At 39.8% G+C, this 18,828-nt stretch overlaps 1 protein-coding gene across 7 annotated transcripts in view; it reads right to left on the minus strand.

Moving 5' to 3' along the window:
* The window catches only part of wnk3 (WNK lysine deficient protein kinase 3), a 53,218-nt gene extending 34,954 nt beyond the window's left edge, over window positions 1-18,264 (minus strand). For all 7 annotated transcript variants that reach the window (XM_077513025.1, XM_077513021.1, XM_077513024.1 and 4 more), the window contains exons 1-2: window positions 17,642-18,264; window positions 6,401-7,402 (exon numbers count right to left, since the gene is read on the minus strand). In XM_077513025.1, coding sequence (XP_077369151.1) covers window positions 6,401-7,042 — 642 coding nt within the window. In that variant the 5' untranslated portion in view covers window positions 7,043-7,402; window positions 17,642-18,264. The remainder of the gene's footprint in view (window positions 1-6,400; window positions 7,403-17,641) is intronic.
* Between the last annotated feature and the right edge of the window lie 564 nt (window positions 18,265-18,828).

Below are 18,828 nucleotides of genomic sequence, written 5' to 3' on the forward strand. Positions count from 1 at the left end.
TTCATTAATATCTTCATAATGGAGCAGCCCTAACTTGAGCACTAAAACGTCTATTTTGCAAACGAATGTGAGTCATCATGAGATATCAGCAGCGTACCGAAGGATATTTGCTGCTCCTTGTTTACATTGATCGTCATATGAATTAGTAAAATAACAAGGCAAGTTCATGAAAGGAGCTTTGTTGCTTCAGACATTGGCCCAATTGTGGTGCATTTGATTCCCTAATGTTCAAATAAGCATCCGGCATTTGGCATTCTGAGGTGGCGGGTGGTTGGGATTAGATTACTGTAAGCCACAACAGATCTTGGTAACAAGATAGATAGCTGGAAAAGAGCTGGCCCACATGCCAGATTAGAACGCCAGGCCACCAGGCCAAGTTCACTAACTACAGTATGTTAACTAGAATAGCAATCTTAAGAGCCCATTGTGTATTAATTGAATTTGCTTCGCAAATCTGTCACTGAATCTAATTTCTTCCGCCCCTGATACAATCTGCAGTGTCAGACTAGCAAATAATCACAGGAGTTAATCATTCATTCATGACAGAATACCCATCGATGGTTTGCAAGCTTGAGGCTTTAGCTGACCAAATGTGTCTGGTCCGTTTGGGTCGATTGGGTTCAGCTATAGTGCATTGCATTTTGTTTCTAAATGTAGACATTCATCAATACTGTCACCACCGGATAACCTCAACTAATGCAAATGGTTCCTGAGTCCTGGGTGATCAGAACCAAATGTTACCCACCCAGCATCCCTTGCAGGCTAGTTATCCTGGAAGGCGGGGGGGGATCCCTCCATCATTCTCTAGGAGACGTAATCATTTTTTTTTCGTCTTAAATCTTTTTTTTCTGTGGCTGAATGGCGGTTCGAGACCAGGGTATGTCATTGATATTTGTGAACTACGGGCCTGTGCAGCCATTTGACACATTGTTTTTTTTTTTGGTATATACATAAAACTTACTCGAGAACCAACTAAAATCATTTCAAAACCCTTCTCCTCTCACATTTAGCTTATCACAGATTTATTTTCCACACACAAATCCAAAAATATGTTTTTGATTTTCTAAACAAGAGGCCTTTTGAGAGCCTTTCTGTCCAAGCATTGTTATGAGAGCACGAGGTGCAGATTACACGATGACAAAACTAATCCACGTACTTAATGGCCCTAAAGGGAGTGCACAGTGTGAGCTGTGTTGAGCTGCTCCAGTCTGGGACAACTGGGTTGAACCAGTCTGCTTTCTGCTGCCGCTGGTATGCTGTCTGTGCAGGGTTTTTGTTCCAGCCTGACAGGTCCCCGCTGTAATTAACTCCCTGGATCACGCTGCATGCTCACTCACACGGACACAAATTATGGATAGCGAGAAAGCGAAAGAGGGTTGTGAGGCTGAGAGTTAGACACATAGCATACATTTTAGGGAAAAATAAGTTTTCATCATATATTTCTCTATGACATCGTATCACGTGAGCAATCAGTGCATCTCAGTCGGGCTAATTTTAGTCAGCATCAATTAATTTACTCTGCAATATGTGTATTTTCTTTTTCAATTAGTTTGTTTTTGGTGCCACTTCTGAAAGGACGGCAGTGTTAAGAGAAGAACATCCACCAAAAAAACGCCAATTAGTAACTCGCATTCAATTTCAAGCCATTCTTTTGCTTTAGTTGGTCGCTACTCCCTTGGCTTTAAAGGAACATCAACCAATATTCAGCAGTATTTTGTAAATAAAGGACTTTGATTTGGATCTGTGTGTTGAATCTGTTTGTGCTGCTATCACCAATTAGGGCTGGGCAATATGGTCAAAAAATTAAAACCCCAATGTTTTTCAGTCATTTGGGATAATTATGATTTTAATCGATTTTAATCTAATAAACCCAACAATTCAACAACATAAAACAGCAGCTTTTAATAATCCAAAAGACAAAACTCAATTTCACGATTTATCAAATTTTTGACGAATCGATTTTAAAAATGACAATTAATCAAATTAATTTGATTTATTGCCCACCCCTAACACCAAGGAGCAGTGAGTGACACTGTAGACTATTATGTCAGATCCTCATGCTAGCCACTAGCCGTCATATTGTTGATGTAAGGCAGAAATCCGTTATGTCCAAAAATGGACAGTTTCCTATTTTTTACCCCAAATCAATGCTATTGGTCCGTCCACACATCATGTTTTGTTTTCACATATCAACCTATTTAAAGTGTTGAAAATACGGTAGCTTGAGAATAAAGCTTACAACTCTCTTGGAGACTTCAACTGCCTCTAAGAAGTGTCATACTACACCAGCTTTTACTCACTCTGCAAGAGTTGTGCAGCATTATGTAGCTTCAAAAATTAAAGTCTGGATGTTCTTAGATAACAACTTGTGAACATAGATAGGTGAGATACATTGGAGTGTGTTTTGTTAAAAAGTAATAAAATGTATTGCTGCAATGTTTTGGCGCAGAAGGAAGCACGTCAGCCTCAAAAATACAATTCATCTCCGCCTATTACACTGCTTAGTCTGCTCATAGCTTTAGTCATTGCATCATGGCTCTGCGAAAAGTGTTTGGGAAGATGATGAAATGAAACCACAGTTGTTTGCTTTTTTAAGTATTAATGCTTTTTTGTCTGCTTGGGGATCTGCGTGAGCAGGGATGGCGCATTGATGTTGAACTTGATATAGTGGTGTTTTTCAAAAAAATCCTGAAAATAGTGAACTTGGAGATGTGAGTTTTCCACCTGACAGCAACATTCTGATTTTCACTTCACATTTAAAAGGAAGAGTGTTAAGGTTTTAGTTAATGTAAAAGAATGAGATGTGTGCACCGGGCACCCCTGCTTAAAGTTGAGAGGGTGTTCAAAAGAGGTTTTTTTTTTGTTTTGCTTTGTTTTTTTTGTGTTTTTTTTAAGGAATGGTTAACTTCTGCTTGGGAATGTCAATGTATTATGTAAAAATATTAATTAAAACAGTGTCTCTCTGTTAATAAAGGTTTGATGCTGGAAACAGTTTGGACTCAAAGAAATTAATACGAAATTAATTAATCAATATTAATTGACAGGGGTGTGCATCTTTCCAAAAAAGGCGATTTGATACGTATCTTGATACATGGGTTGGGAATGATACAATTCAAGGACAATATTGGAACGATTCAATTCAGTTCAACTCAGTGGGATTCTGATTGAATTTGGTACAACTCATTCCGAGAAGCAATGAGTTTCTTGTTGCCACTTTACAAAATACACAAACTTTTCAGTACTGTAAAAAAAGTATTTAGTCAGCTACTGAGTGTACAAATTCTCGCACTTAAAATGATGACAGAGGTATATAATTTTCATCGTAGGTACATTTCAACTGTAGGAAGGACTTTGGTAATCAAGAAGAGTAAAAGGCGCAGCTCATACCCAATGTGGTAGTCAAGCCTTGGTGGGCACGTGTGTGTGCACGCTTGAGTTTCCGCTCTGCATATGATGACTTAGTATTAGCTAGGCAACAGCTCATTGGGAGGAATGCCATAGTAATCCTACATTTGGCTCATCTCTTTCCCACTCCGTCTCTCAGCTTTTTTGTTTTTTTTTCACATGCAGAACATCTTGTCACTGTTGTATCGTTTCTCTCACACTCTCAGTCTCCATGTGTTTTCTCTTGAGCAACATAGTACCATCAGTTCACAGAAGACTTTACTATAGGCCAGGGGTGTCAAACTCATGTTAGCTCAGGGGCCGCATGCAGGAAAATATATTACCAAGTGGGCCGCATCGGTATATAACTTAAAAACAATTACTGTCATTTATACGCAGATTTGTGGACTAGCCCTAAATTACGGAGCTCAACTGTAATCATGTTGTTCCGAAAACTAACGCAAATGCAAATGGAACGCAACAACATTGCCGGTCTACGTTCCGGACGTGTTAAATCGACCTGTTTTGCATATAAATTGTCCCAGAATGCATTGCCTGGCACAGTTAAAGATGTTATAAGGACGTTAATCCTTGTCATACCTATTTGTGTTACCAGTAATTGAATTTGTGTCGTATTTAACCCGTCTATGTCGGTCTATTATTTAAAATAACAATACTAATAATAATAATAATAATAATAATAATAATGATAATAATAATGATAATAATAATAATTAAACAAGCCGTAACTTTAAGTTGCGTATAAAATAATGACATCCAGGACGATTCCCGGTACAAGTTGCATTGCTCATCTGAGGACTGCTTGTGAAATGAAAAATTTTATATATTTTGGTTTTCGTCGGCTGATTAATTAGTCCAACATTACAATATATATTTTTTGTAACTTTACAAAATCATCTCCCGGGCCTGATTAAAACCCTCTGCGGGCCTGATACGGCCCGCGGGCCGTATGTTTGATAGCACTGCTATAGGCTGTGTCCAACAAACTCTGAAATTATACCGGTACTTTAATATTATTTACAACTACTATTTTCTATTCCTTTTGTAATGTTTTGTTTTGTTCTTATAGCAATGGGCTGTGCCTTTACTGTGATGAAAGCATGACAGATTGTGTGGGATAGAGGTACTGGAGGAATGGCATTTTTGTTTTGTTTCGTTTTGTTTTGTTTTTTTACATTTTTTTCACAATTAAAGTTGGTTGAATAGAACGCATTTGCAGATAAACAGTGGCGTTGGCCAGCACCATTACCAGTAACACAGTACAAAAAAAACATGGTGGTCAAAGTGGATAGCAGCATGGCTGCTAGTTGTCAGTCTGAAGACCGATGCGATCCGAATGATAAGTTCCAAACCAAACACACAAAGCCAGCAGTCAAATGATGTATGCTACAACACAGCTTTCTATTGTACTTTCGATTCTCCTCCGCAAGAATGTCTCCCACTACTAATGTTAACTACGTGTTACAATGTTCTACATTACGCCTCAGCTTTCATTTCCATTTTCATCTCCATCAGTCCATCTCATGCTTCATTACATTAGGCAAGCAACAATGTGTGGGATCGGTTTGTGGCGCATGGTCAAAGTGTCCCAAATGTTCTATTCATCGCAGTTATGAACAAATGTTAAAATAACATCCCCTTTGTAAGAACTATGAAAGAATAGAAAATACCCTTGAGAAACCAGTGCTGAGCCCACAATTTAATTCGTAACCACTTAAGAAAAGACAGTCATATTCCTCCTCAACAACCTAAGCTCCTCTTTCACATGCTGGGATTTACTGTAAAGGTTTCAAAAGGAAGAACTCCTGGAATTGAAGAGACTGGAATAATGTACTATCAGTGCAAATATTTTAACTCATATTCATTGTGAGGTAACTTTCTCAATCGGTGCACCTAAAAGCCTTGAATGTCATCATCACCTGCAATGTTAGAGGATTATGTACTACGCCTAGCAAAAAGTATGGAATCACCAGTCTTGGACGAGCACTCACTCAGTTTTATTCTGTAGCTCAAACTCAGATAAAAAGAATGAAACAGTCGTAAGGTTATTCCAAAGTGCAACATCTTGGCTTTAAGAAACCCTAAAATAAATGACAAAAAACATTGTGCTGGTCAATGTTACTTTTATAGAGCAAGTGCATAAATATGGAATTGCTCCCTTCTGAGGAAAAAAATATGGAATCACCCCATTTTGAGCAGTTCACAGTCAGCTGTATCGAAGATCTAGACCAAGTACAAACAGCATGGGAAAGTTGTTAAAGTCAAGCGTAGTGGTAGATCAAGGAAGACATCTAAGCGTCAAGACAAAATACTAAAGGCCATCTGTCCAGTCAATGTCATGACCTGCAAATAGGCCAGATCTCAACCCAATTGAAAACCTGTGGTGGAAACGGGAAAAAATGGTCCACAGCAAGGCTCCGACCTGCAAAGATGATCTGGCAACTACAATCAGAGAGTTGGCACCAGATTGATAAAGAATACTGTTTGTCACTCATCAAGTCCATGCCTTAGAGACTGCAAGCTGCCATAAAAGCCAGAGGTGGTGCAACTAAATACTAGTGATGTGTTTTGATTGTTTTTTCATTGTCTGTTTTTCATGATTCCATTTTTTGTTCTCCTCAGAATGGAGTGATTCCATATTTATTTCCCTGCACTTGCTCTATAAAAGTAACATTTACTGACCAGCACAATGTTTTTTCTTCATTTCTTTTAGTGTTTCTGAAAGCCAAGATGTTACACTTTGGAAAGACCTTACGACTGTTTCATGCTTTTTATCCGAGTTTGATCTACAGAATAAAACGTCTGAATGAGTGCTCGTCCAAGACTGGTGATTCCATACTTTTTGCTAGGGGTTGTAGGGAGCTTTTAGGTTTTTCAAGGAATAGCTCAAGATAGGTTCCACAGAACAAAAAAAAATTAAATTTGTGAATAGCGAACAACTAATCATCAAAGGTTGAGTATAGTGTGAAAGAAGATAGAAGTCATGATATCATACCTGAAGTTCACACCAAGCCACCTCCACCCAGGTCTCCGTGTCCAGGCCTTTGTAAACGGTCTTGAACGCTCCTCTGCCCAGCTCAATGTCGAATTTGAGGAATCTGCCTCCAGGAGAGGTGGCCACGGCTTTCATCTCTGCCTCCTCCTCCTGCTCACGCTCCCTCTCTTTCCCCTTTTGGGTGGGTGAAGAAGGAAGTCCGCCCTTGCCTGGCTCCTGGTCACTGGGACAGGATGGATCCTGGCGCAGGGCAGTGCAGGACACAGCTCCTTGCTGCTGGACATTGCTGGCGAAGACTGGATCAAAGGAGCAGAGCTCCAGGTGGGGCGCGCTGTGAGCATCTTCTGGGAGAGCCACTTCATCTTCCTCCTCGCAAATCTCGACGCTCTTCCTGAAGAAGCGCTTCTCCCTCCTCTGACTTTTCTGGCTTGTGTCAACTGGCAAGGTGGGCGTTGAGAAGGAAATTTCGGGTGTGACTAAAGTCATCACACCCTCGTGATGAGCTTGTCCTGTCTCTCCACGCTCTTCTACGGTCCTTCTCCACCCTTGAGCCTGAGTCTGGTCAAGGTCCTCCTCTCTCTGCCCATCAGGTTTCTCCGATGAATCCTCTGTGCCTGTGGGCTCTCCTGGGTCAGTAGCCATGGAGGTTTGGAGTTTTTTTTCTCAGTACACCGGGACCTCCTTTGCAACTTTTCTCCTCCGTCGCTCCCCGTCTCTGTCTCTCACCTTTGCTGGTCTACCAGATTTGATTTCTGTGCTCAAACTAGTAACCCTTAGCCACTTATATTCCTTTCTCGTCCCAACATTTCGTCAACAGTGAGATCACGAGTGTTTTTAGTTTATGTCCTTGCTTTCCTTTGATGAATCCTCCACATTTTTTTCAGAATCCACTTGAGGCTTCCAATAAGCCAAGCAAACAACACTCATTCAAGGCCTTACCACAAGCATTCGCAAGCCTCCTGGAAGTGATGGAATCTTCAAGCGAATGCTTTCAACAAGAGCCTGCAAAACAATTAAAAAAAACAACAACAGACGGTTAAGAGGCTGAGAAGGACAAGATAGCGCGGCCGCTGCTCGGGCCCTATTTATTTTTCAAGTAGTGCAGCCAGAGTAGAAGATCAACAGTACACAACATTACAGCGTACATTGCAGATATATCAAAATAAAACATCTACATTCTGATTCAAGTTCTAGAAATCTGTAGCCTACTCGTGCAAACAAACTTTGCAATATAAATGGTTAAAATCAATCATACAGTGATTAAAGTTAGAGTGACCAGAGTAAAAGACTGCTGCATTTTCAGTTGTTCAGTTGACTTTGTTTTTTATTTTTTACGTTTTGCCCCAGATGGTACATTGACATGTTTTTTTGTTTTTTTTTTAGATCTCCTCCATATTCTCTTTTTCACGTTTTTTCTCTATGTGAGTGAAGATATTTGTTGTCTGCCTCAGGGTAGGGAACCATCTTGTGGCAAACAACAGTTTTCTGCTCAACCCAAAATGTACCCCATTCTTTTCTGATTAAGTGTCCCTTGCCCTGCATGGGGATCCTGCATCTGTCTGTTGCAATGAAGATGTAGAACTTATATTTCGGACACCGCTACGCTGCCTTCTTGGATCTTGGATCTGTTGACAAACCCGCATCATGTCGTCAAAACCAAACAAGCTTACGATTTCTTTTTTGTCAATTAGATGAACCGATTGAATTCAAAATAATAAGAATTTCCAGCAATTAATAATTACAGGTTTATTATTGTTGTTAATTAATTCTTTCCCAACGTAGTAGTATTTGTCTTGTGCATTCATTCACCCACCTTAATATTTATTCATTTAACACACTGTTAGATTTAATCTTGCACTGTATGTTTGTGTTGCGTGGTGGTATCACTTCTGGGGTTCATTTTACCTGGTGGCAGCTGCGTGGTACTAGCATTGTAAGCAAAATCTTTTCTCAAGCATAGCAAGCTGCCTCTGTAATTTGTATCATTCACCATTGCCATAATCCACAATATGAAACACATATTTGCCTAAAAGAGGATAAGCGGCAATATAAACTAGAGAGAATTGGCACAATAAAAACTTTTCTATCATCTCATTATTGTCATATTGGTCACCTCTAGTGTGGGGTGATGAAAATTAGACACAGGGTTATCAGGAAGACATTCTATGGATGCACTAGTAGTGTGTCTTGAAGCCAAGTTGCGTGATGGGAGGCCAAGCTAACTTCACTCATTCACTTTCTACACTAAAGTAAACTGAATTAAAAAAAAAAAAAAAACAAGTAAATAAAATTGTAATCACTCCCTTTTCTTGAATAATTGTACTTTCAATATTAGACAGAGACATTTAATATCAAAAAGTTACGTTTGGTACTACTTAAGTACAGGAAATGTGAGATATTTTAAGAATTTAGACTTTTACTCAATCTAAAAGCTGATTTTAATGTGTAAAGTTGTTTTCTTTTAAGATACTTTTACTCAAATACTCTTTCAGATACTCTGAACAAGACTGGCAGCAGTAAGTAATGCCTATCCTGGATCATGAAATATGGATGATGAACTATGGACTTACTCAGTGTGAATATTTCATGTGCAACGGGACTGACAAAGCGTACTGAAAATATAACGTGGTGTGATTATATGGAGCGTTGGAATAGCCTCTTGAAGCTTCAGGTAAAATTAAACTAGTTTTTCCAATCCCGCTGTTGAGTAAATCTTTTATACACAACTCTTTTTACTACTTATTATTATTAGCAAACATTATCAAATGTCACACAAACAAAAACAACCAGTCTAATAATTATCAGTTAAGATGACAATTGACTCTTCAAACAATGCCTTGACTTTAAATCAAGAGGGGAAACGCTTAACAATATCGACCAAACAAGTAAAAGCAGCTAGCAATATGCTAATGTAGCAGTTTAAATCACAAACAGAAGTTCTCGACATCATTTGTTCACAAAGAGTGGCTGAGTGTCTTATCAAGCCACCAGCAAGTGGAAAACAGGAAGTAGAAATGTGTAAAAGTAAAACTGCTTAACATAAGCAACACTTCGTATTGTCTCGCCAACATTTCGTACCACCTTTCAGAGAAAGAGGTGCAAAAGGCCACAATAATAGTTAAGCCTTTGATGCTTGCTGAAATGAAGTCAGGTGTGCTGACAGCAAAAATTCTGCATGTCAACTTTCACAATTAATGCGTAACTTCCAGGAGATCAATGTATTCATGCACACTGCACTCATACAATGTGTTTGTTATGTCAGAAAGTGTACTGGTGTAGTGGAAGTAAACAGTGGGCTCCAGGTTAGTGTATTAACTCACTTTTTATGACTCCTCCATATTACTTGACAACCAAACATGTCAGTGAAGGGCCAAGGCTATAAGGCAGCCTTGTCTCAGATTAAAGCACTTCCAAGTTCTACAACACGAGGATAACACATGCGTATGCCATTGATACGTGCGCTTGACTTGCAGACAGCAGCAAGTCTAGACAGAAAATGTCTTAAAACTAAAAAGTAAAGCATCACACATGTTGCTACTTGCTTTGAAACAAGTCGAGCAATAAGCTGTCAGTCAAATTACGAACACAATAGGCCTCGCAATTTCTGAAGTACAAAAAGAAATTCCAGCTATGCCACATTCCTAGATGTTGGCGATAACTATAATTAGCTTGAAACAGGTGGCTATGATGTAAAATGATTAGGTTAAATTACAATATGCAAATCAACAGAAAAAAATACACGTGACTTTTGTCACACAATATACTTGATCAGAGACATTGCAGCATACAATTTAAATGGGACTGCAATATTTGAATTGTTGGTAACAAATGGTCTATGGAGTGTCTGTCTATCAAACAGTCGTGAAACTACACAACCAAGTAAACAATGTGCAAGGTCTTCAGAATTGTGCCCGAATCGTGATGTAACAGCAGAGTTAATTTTCATAATACCATCCCAAATACTGTTTCTCGACCCATGACTTAGCAACTACACTGGGCGAAGATCCTTCACTATTGGAGTCCAGCCATCGTACTACAGGGAAGCACTTTGAAGGCAAAGCCAGACGGTAAGCAGAGCTGCAGTGTTGCACAGATTAACATTCGTTAACAGCTTTATTGACATTAGGGCAACTGGGACTTGTAAAAAACCATCTAACCATCCTTAATCTCATGATGGAAATACAAACACAAATCAAAAAATAATTAAAGAAAGTAAATAAAGTTAAGTTCTAAATAAGACATTAAATTGGGCAACATGCTATGTAAAGGCACCGACTGACTTTGTGGCTCAAACAGGATGTGAGGATCTGTTCCAGTTAACCCAAAAAATGATAAATGAGGCAAATTGCCTTGTAGGCAGGAACTTAATACGTATGTCCTCGGGGCAAGGAGTTCCCATGAAATCCACATACCGGAAGGAGTTATCACAGAACATCAAGCTAGTGCAACCCATCACTGGCTCTCAATCACACACATGCACAGTCTCTTGTCTGTGCATACAAATCGTAAGCACATAAGCAAGCTAGAAGTTAGAACAAACATTTTGTTTCCACCTCTTTCCCTTTCTTCCTCATGAGCGTCAAGAAGAGTGCACACTTTTATTTGCATTTGTTTGTCAGCATTTCTTTGATAGTGAACATGATTGCAGATTGCAGACAAAAAAAATAAAATACTTTGTGGATGAGTGGGATACAGGCAAATGTAAAACTTCCATAACAAGAAAGTTGGTAATTTGAAGTTATATCCTTCTGTTAAGACTGCATTATTTTCCTCATAAATTTAAAGGACAAAGATTAAGGGGTCATATGCAGACGAAGTACATTTTGGGTATGTCAGCTGGCTTGCGACCTTACTGGCTCTGCGCAGGGCTGTAGCTAATCATTTGAAGCCCAAGGAAAATGCAGCCTGATGAAGGTCTTCATTACGATTTTGACTCATCGCGCCTTTTTTCTCCAGTTCGAGCAACCTTGTGGCCATGTCTCTCCTCATTCCGTTCATGGCGAGGTTGACGACCTTGCAGCACTCAACCTCGCCATGAACGGAATGAGGAGAGACATGGCCACAAGGTTGCTCGAACTGGAGAAAAAAGTCGCGATGAGTCAAAATCGTGATGAAGACGGATCTGAGTGACGGCGGTGTCGGACACATGGTTTTCACTATGCCCAGTTATCTAAAGCTGCTGGACTGTGATAATCCACATGGTACTAATCAACAAGTGATCAACAATCAATTTGAACGAATCTTCTCTCATGAACTACATGCGATCAAATCACTGGTGAAGATGAACTGATTGAACTTTCTATAATCCATTTGCCTGAATCAAAAGTCTCCGAATGTAATCAACTGGATAATCAACTTCATGGACTTGATGAACTGTGTGAAATTTGATCATCTCTGCTGATCCTTAACTATTACTCTTGATTTTATGCGTCCTAGTTTAGTATGGGGGCAGGAATTTATAAGCTTTATGCTTCTTCCTGCCAGCCCTTTTTCTTTTCGGTTATCATATGTTAAAATTGTATGTTGAAATGTTTGTTTGTCACAATGCTGTCCGAAAGGAAAAATGAACAAATAAATCAAATCAAATCAAATCAATCAAGGTAAACGGTGCCTGAGCTGGTGTGTGAGGCGGGTACAGTACATTCCTACTACGTACTAGATATAGTCAAGCTTGCTTCCAAACACAGGTACCAGTCCTCTCTCGAAATGGGTTGGACTCTTCACCCCCCCCCATCCACTCTGGGGTTGCCCACAGTGAGAGGTTCCGAGCAGGTATGGGCATACTTATTGCTCCTTGGTTTGGGATCTGTACATTGGGGTTCACCCAAGTAGACAAGAAGGTATAGTGCCCCTCCACCTTCGGGTGGAGGTACGAATCCTGACTTGTCTATGCCTATGCACCAAACAGCAGTTTCAAAGTAACCACCCATCATGGAGTCATTGTGGGATTCCTCCAGAAGACTCCGGATAAGTGCAAGAAAATGGATGGATGGATGGATGGATGGATGATGGATGGATGGATGGATGGATGGATGGATGGATGGATGGATGGATGGATGGATGTTTCTCATCAGCACCTCCCTATTTTTAGTTTTTAACAAAACCATTGCTTCAGGTCCTTGCGATTAACCTGCAAAAAAATTGCTTCTCAAAATTAGTCAATGGCGCCTCAAATGAAGTTATTGGTTGGTCCGCCTCTAAAGATTGACCAGCCAGTGTCATGAACTTCAATGGTGCGAACTGCTAGGTGGTGCTGGACTTTGTATTTGTAATCCTTTAGTTCATCGCACATTACATTCCTGAATCCAAACTGTTGTAGGAAAATCAGGCAGGCAGACAAAAGTGGAGCCAGGGGAATGTTTGCGTGTGTGTGTGGGGGGGGGTAAAGGACTGGATAAAAAGTGTCCAGGGGGGACAGGAAGTGATTGTCATTGGACAGCAGTGTTGGAAACCGGGGAGATGGAAGAAGGAGGGGAGGGTGGCAAGGGGCTTTTGGAGAGGGGTGGGAAAAATGTGTGTGTGAATAAGAACAAGAGAGGGATCAAGAGGGGAGGGGGCACAGACAAAAGAGGGCTGGAGGGATTTTGTCTGATCAAATATGTGCTAGTGTTGAATGTGTGAATGAAAGCAGCAACTATAGCTAAATGTCTGTGCCAACTAAGGCAGCTACAGTTGCTTTTGAGATGGGAGGAGAAGGGGAGGTGCCTTTCAACAACAAAAATGTAAAAGAGGGAGGAAAACTATATTGATGATGTTCATTTCATTATGAAATTCTTATCGAGCTTTCAGTATTTAATATTATGCATATATATTTTTTAAAATACTGTTCACAAAACTGCTGCCTAGTCTACCTGTCTGTCGTCGACGGTCACATCTGCTTATGTAGCACTGTATTTATTATTCATCTACAGTTGCCATATACACTGCTGTGGCTCATTCTCATTGCTTGGTGACATAAATGTGTGCACAGATTGTACAATTGTGGAAGTGCTGTGCAATTGACTGCCACAAAGTGTGAATGTTCCCATTGTGGGACGAATGAAGGCTTATTCCATTCTATTAACAGTGGACATAAAAAAGTGAAGTCTACAAACCCCCGTTGCCAAATGCCAGTTTTATATGATATAAGCAATGTAGATTAAGATAATTTCAATTTTTTCCCCCTACATTCATGTCAGATTGTCAGGACACCTATATTCTGTAGATTTAAGTCTTTACATACCTTGCACCATTTAAAATGCCTCTAATTTAAAAAAAATAATAATAAAAAATTAAAAAGCTCTGATGTTCTAGTCGGCTTTTCCTGACATATTTGTTGTCACTCACATCTGAGAACACAAGCACTGGTCTGCAGATAGCTTTCACAGAATAGCTTTTACATATAGAATTTCCAATGCATGAAATATACAACGAAACAGAGTGAAGACAGCCTCATTATCAAGACATGCCTCCAAAATATATGAAAATAAGACGAGAATAAAATTGGTCAGGATTCATGGAGGTTGCCAAAAGGCCGATAGCAACACTGTTACGTTTTGAGCAATACACGCATGCATGCAATTGCGTACATGCATTTAATCAATGTTTGCAAATGACATTCGGATAATAAAATGTGTTTATGTCCAAATATTACGGTATTTAGTATTTATTTCATATTACGCGAATACGCAAGTAATTTAGCTGATTAATCTGATTAAAAATTTTAATCGTTTGACAGCACTAGTTAAAATAAATGATCAATTGCCTCAGTGCAACACTTGGATTAAGAATAGATTGTAAAATGATAAAACACTTCCAGATTGATATATAGCATAAAAGTTCAAGGAGTTCCCTGTCCAGAAGTGTCAATGAAGTGCTAGTGCCGGTGTTAGACAGCCACAACCTTTTGCATCACATTTTTACTTGCCATCTCAAAAAGAATGATTCCCCCCCCCCCCACCTGAGTTGTAGAAGTTTTAGGGCATATTAATGGTGAAAAAAAGTTTTGAAATCATTTATCTTGGTCCCATTTTTTATGGCATTTGAAAGGAGCTATCTTTTTAAGTTTTTATATACAGTATATTCCATTTTAATCCTTAAAAAAATATTGGCAAGATTATATTGCCAATATAATTGATTTCTATCAATCAGCAATACATTCTTAACATCTTTGCAAATGACCGCTTCCAGCATGTTGCACCAATGAAATGACGTTGTAAATTTGAGATAGATGTAGGAACTTAAGGTTTCCAAAAGTATTAAGAAGAGTGGCAATTAGTTGCTTCACACTTTTATCCGAACCCACAGCAACTTTAATTGGGGTTTTCTTTGGCCCGTATAATCAAGTGTCATGCAAATCGATTAGTAGTTTTTGTGTGAATGAACAGACTCAAGAAAGCATAAAAAAAAATGCTTGGACATAATTGACCTTTTTTTCTAGCTAATCTTCTGAAATGCAAACTGGCCAAAACTCATAGCACAAAAAAAACTGCACATTCCTGGTATTGATCTGGTGAATTAAATAATGCATTTTACAAGGTCTGGGCGATTCATCAATTTTAACGATTAATTAACAGTTTATATGTTGTGACGATTAAAAAAAAAAAAATCATTACTGGCTTGCGTAGTTCTGAGCGCGCCCCTATGTGCATTCTCAGGGCATTGTATCGATCAGAACTGAACTGTGGTCTTTGTAGTCCAGTTTCAATCAATGCAATGTCCTGAGAACGAAATCTGCTGGATGAATGAGAATATCCACAAGCATACTGATGTGCATTGCTTACTCAAACAACTTGGCTATCATTTTACCGGAGCAACACTGGGTGACTGGCTGCACTCCTCTCCAGCCTCCACCTGCTTTAATTGGAAATTTGAAGTTGTGGAGACTACAATTTATGAATGGCAGGGCACCACCGCTGAATGAGTAAAACAGAGACGCTGTACAGTATTTCATAAAAATCGACTAGAGAATGCTCTCCAATAAAAAATATTTTGAATTAAACTCCACTTTTTGTTGACATTATTTATAAAACCAATCCATCCATGTTCTTTCCCACTAATCTTATTCAGAGTCATGAGTCAAACTATGGCTTGGTAGAGGACGTGCTTGCAAAACATAACCAAACACACTTTGACAAATTAAATATTATATAACACAGTTTTAAAATAAATGTTTACAATCAGCTACCAGAGCTAGCCTGTCTGCAATTATTGAAATAAATACTTGCTACCAGAGTAGACAACATAACTAACTAGCATGGCTAACATCAGCGCAGTTCCGCTCTAACGTTATCTTCGAAAAGCAGACCTACTCATTCTCTGATAAGTACTTTTACTTATGTACAGTATCACATTTCAACTTCTCGAATTAAAAGAGATTGTGTTTAGTGGGGGAGAAAAATGTTATTGACACAAACATTTCAAAATAACACATTTTAGAGCTGTAAGTGCAATTCGGCGATACCACAAAAATCTGATAATGCCCCATGCCTAGTGCCTACCCGGGACTGGTGGTCACCAGTCAATAAAAAGGCACATACAGTAAAGATACATCCATTCAACCACGCTAGTGTACCACTGCACCATCAGTGCCTCAACTGTAACAAACAGCTAACCTTGTTTCCTTGTATTCATTTGTAGGCCTCAAGTAAATAACTGCAGGGGGTGAGGAGGACTTACGAAATGATCGCCTATTTGCCAAAATTGAGTGGTAGCAAGTAAAAGGTGTGATATCGACAGAGCCATGATCGAAAATGATTACCCTAAATGGGTAACTAATGCAAGCTAATGCAAACTAATGCAACTACATTTCACAGCATTATTTATGTAGCACTTGAACATATCCGGCACTTCACCCACACTCAGCATTATTCCCTTGCCACAGAGCGAGATAGAGGCACCGTGACGTAGAGAGAAAGCACAAGAGGCACCGTGAAGTCAAATCTCACCTTGACCCGGCGTGAAGAAGGGACTGTTACTCAAGTTCAAATCAAGAAAATAAAACAACGGCCATTAGTCGACTGACTTGAGCACATGTTGCGCTGCTCATCTAAGGCAACATGTTGACATCTGAAAATATTGAATAAATTCAAACACACACTGATTGTTCTCTTTGCATTAGCAAAGCCAAGACTGAAAACACAAGGACTTTTGTCCAATCCAGGTCAGGCATGGGCGGGTGGTGTGTAGGTAGCACACACTGTGGGGAGAGACACAAACAACTATGTGTTATCTAAGCCCGTTTTTTTTGTTGTCTATCATCGCCCTCGGCCAGCAGAACCATCCTGTATCAGAGTCTAGGTGAAAAGGACAGAACATCTCCTTAATTAATGAGACTGTTGATGGAAATTTGTAAATTACATGTTATGTTTATTGCTCTGTAACTGGCAAACGAGCCTTTTTTTTCCCCTGCAAAAGGCTGGCTGAAGCTTTATGGATGACTGAGCAGGCTGAGATCAGAGTTGACTGGAGTGGCTCAGCAGCTGTCGGCCTTTTTTAGTCAAGTGAGCACCCACTCGCCCTTGCCATGGACATTAGATGCAATACTTGCACATCAATACAGGAGGAAAAATAGGGGAAACAAACATGTATTTTGGGAACATGCCTCCAAGTCAAATGCAGTCAACGCACGTTATTTAACCACGGTCACCAACATGGTCCCTGCAGGCTCCAGGTCACCCCCAAGGACCTGATGAGTAGCCCTCGGGCCAGTTCTAAAAATAGCTCACCACCAGTGATTGTAATTTCCTAGGAATACATTATATTACCTTTAATTTCCTTGTTGGACAATTTGAAAATGTAAACATTTGCAGAGACGTTTACAGAAATAAAGTGTTGCATACTGTATTGATATTGATCTGTTTGCTACCTTGATATATTTTTTTGAGATGTTAACACGATTAATCTTCGCTTAGATTTATTATTAATAGGATTAAATCAGAAGTGTGTATCAAACTGGTTGCCTTTTGCATTAATCCGTATCAAAGTAGCTCAGTTTCCAAAAGGTTGGTGACCCCTGATGTAGACCATAGTGATGCCTGTTATGCTGCTATGGACTACATCAAGACTTTACAGGTCAGGCTACTTTGAGCATGAATGTGCAAAATCAACCCAAACATACAATAATATATTGTCCAGCAGGTGATTGATAATAAGTCAATACAGTACGTAATAGTAAAAGCAACAATTTTAATTTGTTTCAATTGGATGGGGCTAACGTTCCTGCATCATATCAACACAATTCATTGAATAAACTTCACTCACCCGAATGCAACATCGTGTCTGTCAAGTCTGCGATGGATTTCTTTCAAGAAAAACAACACCGAGCCACTTCAGTACAAATAAACGCTTAGTATCCCTATGTACAAACGTTAGAGCTCGATATTTACACTAAAAAATATATTTGGGGAAACACGTTTAGAAAAAAACGTCATAAAAAAGAAAAAGTCCGGCTTGTTGTATATTTTCACTGCGGTTGTTGAAGGCTTGAAAATTGCCCGAGTAGTCGGCGACCCTCAGTGACAGCCGAGCGGTCTGTGGAGCTCCGCCGCCGGTGGGGTACGGTGCTCCGGTTCTCCTCCGCAGGTGCTCCGGTTCTTCGCCGCCGGTGCTGGGCTTCGCCTTGTTTCTCACACGATGCCCGTCGCCGCCGCCGCCGACGCCTGACGACAGTCCCCGTCCGCTGCTCGCGAGCGGCCATTCACTACTTGGCTAGCAGGCCAAAAGATAACGTCTGTCACTTGACTGCATGACATTATTTACAAGAAACGTCCCTGTAACTGCACCGCGGCGGGCCTGTGCCTGGCGGCTTCCCCGTGTGAGCTCAACTGAGTGTTCGCCCGTGTACACTTGCCACAGGGTTCATCATCACAATCGTCATCATCACTACCATCATCTTCATCAGTCGAGCGCCACACCGCTTGCGACCAATCATCGACCGTGCTGCGTCCACGTGATCACCTTTCCAGTCATCCAGTATTTCAAGCCTGTACTAGTCACAGATATTTTAATTCAAGCGCAAGGGCAAATGAAGAATTGCATAAAATACATCACTATTAAAATATCTCACGCTTCTCTTTCTGCAAGCTAATCGTGACGTTTACTTTTTGTTCTATGGTTTCCTGGTGAAATGATAATTTAGAACAGGTTGTGTATCCAAACAAAGAGCGTAAATTTAACCAACATAAACAATTACTTTTTTGTCAACTCCACTTGATCACTGCTTGCAAAATCAAATGCCTATCATATTGTTTTTATTATTTAAAGCTTGGACAGTCACAGGACACAAGAAATTTCGTTTTTCCCCCATATGCCCCATAATGATACAATTTTAATTGGGTCTGGCCAAATTGACAACAATAATTGTATACTTGAATGCGCATGCTTATAACGTACAGCCATTTCATTTGGTTTGCAAGATCACTGTTCATGAGAAGGAAAAAAGAAAAAAT

The sequence above is a fragment of the Festucalex cinctus genome, chromosome 2, assembly GCF_051991245.1.
Source record: "Festucalex cinctus isolate MCC-2025b chromosome 2, RoL_Fcin_1.0, whole genome shotgun sequence".
NCBI classification, from domain to species: domain Eukaryota; kingdom Metazoa; phylum Chordata; class Actinopteri; order Syngnathiformes; family Syngnathidae; genus Festucalex; species Festucalex cinctus.